We start from the raw sequence: 6015 nt of genomic DNA on the forward strand, positions 1-6015 counted from the left end.
TGTCCCTTTTATATTATATTATATTAATATATATATATATATATATACACACATAATTTACTTTAAAAAATGTGTGTGGACAGTGCCATTATTGTAATTGCTTGGTCAGATCAGTTTAAAAAATTATACATTTGGTTCCAACATAAAGGAAGATGTAAACTAAAAAAAAGTATTGCAATCAATTTACATGTTAAATTAACTGCCACTGAACAAAAACTGGATTTGGTTCTTTTCATCAACCTTTGAATTTTGAACTAATTTTCAAGCATCTTTGTGAGAATCTGTGACATACTGTAACAACAGTTGATACTGTAGTTAAATAACTTGGTCTTCAGTTTGGAAAAACAAAAGAGAATGTGTGTGCAAGTAATGCTTTCTTATTACGTCTGTGGGAAAAGTCTATTGCATAATTTAAAGACTGAAATGTGAAATTCATATTAGTTATGCAGTATGTCACACATCCAGTCCACAGAGCTTGCATTTACAGTTGTATTTAAAGGAACAGTTCCCCTAAAAATTTAAATTCTGCATTCATTTAAACCTTTTTTTTATCTGCAGAACACAAAAGAAAATATTCTGCACTAAATCCCATTGACTGTCACTGTATGGACCAAAAAATAAATAAAAATCGAAATATCTTCTTTTGTGTTCTGGCATAATGATGACAAATTCCTTTAGGGTAATTTACTGCTGGAAATATGGGGTTTTAATAAAAACTGTCTGTCTATGCAGGAAAATACATTTTTTACATTTGTGATACATGACTCAAGAAAACAGGGGGAAAAAAGTGCTGTGGCAAAAAAGGGAAAACTTCGACACCCATAATGCACTGGGTTCAATCCGACTATCTACGATTAGGAATACAAAAATCTGAAGTTTTCTCAAAAGCCCTGGAACTGTCAAAAGTCCGCTGGATGACGCGTTTTTGCATGTTTAAGATGGCATGTTTAAGATGGCATTATTATTGCAATCAAACTAAAGATGAGTGATTGAACAAAAGAGACTACGGTTGCATAAATATTATTCAACAAGTTGAATAATGCTTATTTGCTTATACTTTGAGAAAAAAAAAAAGCACTAAAAAGCTGAACCACAGTGATTCAATGCATATGAAGAGTGAGGCTGAGGTTATACTGACTTGAGTTTGTGCAGATCATCCATGGCCCGGGCCAGAGCTTCCTCAGCTCTCTGAGCTCTGTCTTCAGCCTGTCTGGCTCTCTGAAGCAGAAGAGACACCTGATCACCAGCTGCAGGGCTCAACGTCACAGCTGTGGCCTCGCTCAACTCTTCAACATCTGACAAAATGTAAGCCAGTAGCACAAAAGTGTTTCAAACATGTAAGAAAGATTACCACATTCAAAAGTTAGTGCGTTTTTTAAATAAACCTATTCCGCAATGATGCATTAGTTTAAGATGGCATAAGCAACACTGTGTTATTATTGCAATCAAACTAAAGATGAGTGATTGAACAAAAGAGACTACGGTTGCATAAATATTATTCAACAAGTTGAATAATGCTTATTTGCTTATACTTTGAGAAAAAAAAAAAGCACTAAAAAGCTGAACCACAGTGATTCAATGCATATGAAGAGTGAGGCTGAGGTTATACTGACTTGAGTTTGTGCAGATCATCCATGGCCCGGGCCAGAGCTTCCTCAGCTCTCTGAGCTCTGTCTTCAGCCTGTCTGGCTCTCTGAAGCAGAAGAGACACCTGATCACCAGCTGCAGGGCTCAACGTCACAGCTGTGGCCTCGCTCAACTCTTCAACATCTGACAAAATGTAAGCCAGTAGCACAAAAGTGTTTCAAACATGTAAGAAAGATTACCACATTCAAAAGTTAGTGCGTTTTTTAAATAAACCTATTCCGCAATGATGCATTAAATTGATCAAAAGTGACAGTAAAACATTTACAATGTTAGAAAAGATTTCGATTTCAAATACATTTTTCTATTTTTCAAATAACCCTGAAAAAAAAGCAATCACTGTTTACACACAGAATTTCAGCAGCACAATATTGACCACAATAAGAAAAAACAGCCAGCATATTAGAATTATTTCTGAAGGATCATGTGACTATGGATCATGTAAAATAGAAAACAGCAGGAATTTGTCCTTATAAATGAGACAAAAAACAATGATTCTCATACCTATCTGCAATAATGGGTCATCTGGTAAAGCTGGTTTCATATATTCATCACTGTCCCATGGCAATGGACCATTTGAAGTCAGTAGCAAACTCTCTGTAGAGACCTTCTACAAATGTATACAGATTAGTCAGGCATCAAGTCATCTTATCGCAAATATACACTTGAACTGTGTGTGTTAAAAGGATACTTACTGTAGTTCTAATGTAGTTTATCATCTTTATGTAGCCATAGTCATCAAGCCCTAAAGAGAAATGAAACCAGATTTGTATTTCGAGACATCAGGTATCACTCAACACACTGAGCAGTCCTTGTTTGGAAAACTTACTGTGTTTTTGGACAAGATCTGGAATATCCACACCATGGTCTGCCTTACAGTGTTGTACCGTTTCAGACACAGAGGTGAGAGTCCTGTTTAAAGTGAGACACATATACTTGAGTGCAAAACAAACCCTTTGTTCCTCAAATTCTGAGGTTTTTCCACTTTTTTCAGAACACAGATTTGGAAAAAAAAGAAGTACAGATACACCTAGACTCCTGATCTGCTCATGTACAAATTAAGGCTTTTAGTTTTGCGAGTCATAGTTTCCTGTTCAGTTCTGACACACAAAATCAAAGCCTTGCTACTTTTAAATAAATAATCGAAGTTCAGATCAGGGTTATTTACTGTAAACTAAAAGTATAAAATAGTTTAAGTTTAAAACAATTAAAAGATTTCTTGTTAATGGAAATAAAACTGAAATAAAATAAAAATACTTAAGTAAATATTGAATATAATAATATATATAATTCAATATAATATTGAAACTATTGCAATGCTCTCTTGGCAGGTCTTCCAGCCACTTTTATCAAACCTCTACAATTAATCCAAAATGCCGCTGCAAGATTAATCTTTAATGAACCGAAAAGAACGCATGTCACACCTCTGTTCATCAATTTGCACTGGCTACCAGTAGCTGCTCGCATTAAATTCAAGGCATTAACGTTTGCCTACAAAACCACCACTGGCTCTGCTCCCATTTACCTAAATTCATTACTTCAGAGTTATGTGCCCTCTAGAAGCTTGCGTTCTGCAAGTGAACGGCGTATTATTGTGCCATCTCAAAGAGGCACAAAATCACTTTCATGGACTTTTTCATGAACTGTTCCCTCCTGGTGGAATGACCTGCCCAACCGCGTGCGTGTGACGTCACATGGGGCGGGGCAACACGACACTCCACCTGAGTCCGTTTCGTCTGATGCCTTTTTGTCTGAGTCCGTTTCGTCTGATGCCTAATTGTATGAGACCTGACACCTGACGTCGTTTTTCCTGAGACCTGAAGCTTTTCAGTCTGAGGCGCGATGCCGTTTTGTCCAATGACTGAAGCCTTTTAGTCTGAGGCATGACGCCTTTTCATTTAATGACTGAGGTCTGAGGATGTCCTAAAATGTACACCGTACTGGTGAGAACTATTGACAAAAATAACAGTTATACCATTAATTGTGCCATTTGAAAATGCCTAACTGCAGTAAGATTAAAATACACTCTCCAACTCGCTAGAATAACGCAGTTTAAATCGCATCATAGGTTAAAGCAAATATGTGCATCACATTTAATACATTCACGTGTACCTGCGTACGCTGCCATGTTGTAGTCTCTTGTCTTGAGCTCGCGTTTTTCTCATCCGGGTCATTCTTATTTTAGTGTACTTCGCTTTTGTCGCCATGTGAGGTCGCTGTTTCGTTATTAATCGCAGTAACCGTGAGCCTTATGCCGTTAATAAAATACCTCAGAGTTTATTTTTGTTTCCTTTGTGTATATTGTATTTGTGCATCTTAACAAAACAATAAAAGTCGTTTATGTAATTCTAGAATAACGCACTAGGCCTACCTACTATAGTCAAGACTTTGGACTCACTATATTATTGTAAGGCTTACAGTAATACTATATATATTGTATGGCTAGTGTGTGAATTAGTATTGTCACTTTTCTGTGTGAAATTTATTTACAAAGCTAAATTTTAATTGAATTTTTTAAAGGATAAGTTAGTTAAGAAAGAAAGCAAGAGTCAAGCACACATGTAAAATCTCCCGATGCATGGTTAAAAGCATTACAGAATCATAAAGTTTGAACATAATATATAGCAGCTGCCAAGTTCAAAAATTAATATTCTGAATGCAGTTGAACTGTATAGCTGCTGAACAGCTTCTGTGCGTTATAATGTGTCGTAAGTTTATTACAGAAAATAAATGCTTTTGTCTTTCAGTTGTGACTAAAGAGGTGACTGTTTTAATCCACTTTTCAGATATTACACACAAAATAATATTACTATATACACAATAGTTGTTGTCAACTATGAATATACTTTATTTTTCCTGAGCAATATAAAATTACATAACAAAAAAGCACCAGAACCCAAAAATAACGCATACATTAGAGTCAAGTATAAATTAGTGTCAAGCAGTACTATATTTTGAATATGTTTTTAAAATACTTAATATGATAATTGCTTCCAAGTAAACTGCAGTATAATTTTGGATTATCCTGCTGAAGAATCACACCACGCCAGAATTGCACTTAAGTAAAAAAATGTGAAAATAAAAGTCTTATTTTTTGGCTCCAATTTTTCCAAAATTGCATATGGCCTTGTTTTCAAGAATTTCCGCTTTCTTTTCTCCATCTTTAAGCGTGTTGACAACCATAGCTCTGGACACTGCTGTGATAGAAATAGACATTGTAGGGAAAACAGAGGAGAATGCACCAAGAAATTGCTGGGCCACCCATTCAGCTGGCCTGCTCTCCTCTCTGTCCACTAAGAGCACCCTAGAAAAAAAAAAAAAAACAATCACATGAAATGATGATTTAGAAATAACTGAAAAAGCAGACATGCACAACACAAAGATGTATGACCTCAGACTATACACAGAGTAAGAAATATAAGAAATCACAACAGATTTTATTCCTTGATTCAGTATTTTTAGAACAAAAAAAGCAGCAGGACTCACGCTGGTCGATAGACGGAGAAACGCTCAAACCCAAGGTCTTCAATTTCTGCTTCAACCTGTCCCTGTAAATACACCAGTGTTGGATTGGACAAAGATTGGCTTGAATGACATGAAAATACAAGCTTCTTTGCTCTGTAAATCAAATAAGCCATATCATTTTAACAGGGTTTTATAATACCTTCGTTTTCAGGTAGAGAAAGCTGCTGGTTTTGTCTGCACCTTTGGAGGATTGGAGGTGAAAATGTGAGCAGCCTCCTGCTTTGGCAAGTTCTGCAGACTTGAGTACGTAGTCATGATCCACCCGCACAAACCCTTCCTGTAAGCCCATACAAAATGTACAGTATGTACAAAAGGTTATGTTTTTTTGTATGCAATTAACAAACTTTACCACAGAAAATTAACATGAAAATGTAAACTTGCAAAGGGTTCCCCACAAATGCATCGTTTACTAAAAACAGAAAGTTATTTTCTTTTAAAACTGTTTTGTTCATCAGCTGCTAAAGTGTCCTTTACTTGCATAGCCAATAGAGTTTTAGTTTGCATTTATTTTATGTCTCGCCATGAAAAACATTTTTATTATATGAATATTGATCTTAATTGATCTAAATGACTTGTAATTAAGTTTTTATATTGCAACAAAGCAATGGACAATCAAACGTTTTGGCAACAAGCCTTCTTCAGTGAATCATATGGTATGATTCACTGAAGAAGGCTTGTCATTAAGAAGATACAACGAGTGCGGATCTTTTATCTGAAAGTAATGTTACTGATCGATCTATGCACCCAAAACTAAAGTTGAGCGCAGTGATTTTTATTTTTTTCGTGAGTGTTATACAAATATTGAGGGGGAAAAAAAACATTTTCTTAATATTTCTAAAGTTGAAA

The 6015-nt window shown here is 35.5% G+C and overlaps 2 protein-coding genes across 2 annotated transcripts in view; both read right to left on the minus strand.

The window, feature by feature from the left end:
• The window catches only part of LOC107675594 (protein arginine N-methyltransferase 3-like), a 67026-nt gene extending 64450 nt beyond the window's left edge, over positions 1-2576 (minus strand). The window contains exons 1-5 of the mRNA XM_016470000.1: positions 2474-2576; positions 2340-2389; positions 2149-2254; positions 1610-1770; positions 1135-1284 (exon numbers count right to left, since the gene is read on the minus strand). Coding sequence (XP_016325486.1) covers positions 1135-1284; positions 1610-1770; positions 2149-2254; positions 2340-2389; positions 2474-2576 — 570 coding nt within the window. The remainder of the gene's footprint in view (positions 1-1134; positions 1285-1609; positions 1771-2148; positions 2255-2339; positions 2390-2473) is intronic.
• A 1900-nt stretch (positions 2577-4476) lies between these two features.
• The window catches only part of LOC107675599 (oxidoreductase HTATIP2-like), a 3411-nt gene continuing 1872 nt past the window's right edge, over positions 4477-6015 (minus strand). Inside the window, exons 4-6 of the mRNA XM_016470003.1 lie at positions 5309-5446; positions 5131-5192; positions 4477-4948 (exon numbers count right to left, since the gene is read on the minus strand). Coding sequence (XP_016325489.1) covers positions 4732-4948; positions 5131-5192; positions 5309-5446 — 417 coding nt within the window. The 3' untranslated portion in view covers positions 4477-4731. The remainder of the gene's footprint in view (positions 4949-5130; positions 5193-5308; positions 5447-6015) is intronic.

Source organism: Sinocyclocheilus anshuiensis, unplaced genomic scaffold (genome assembly GCF_001515605.1).
Source record: "Sinocyclocheilus anshuiensis isolate Anshui unplaced genomic scaffold, SAMN03320099.WGS_v1.1 scaffold1804, whole genome shotgun sequence".
NCBI lineage: Eukaryota > Metazoa > Chordata > Actinopteri > Cypriniformes > Cyprinidae > Sinocyclocheilus > Sinocyclocheilus anshuiensis.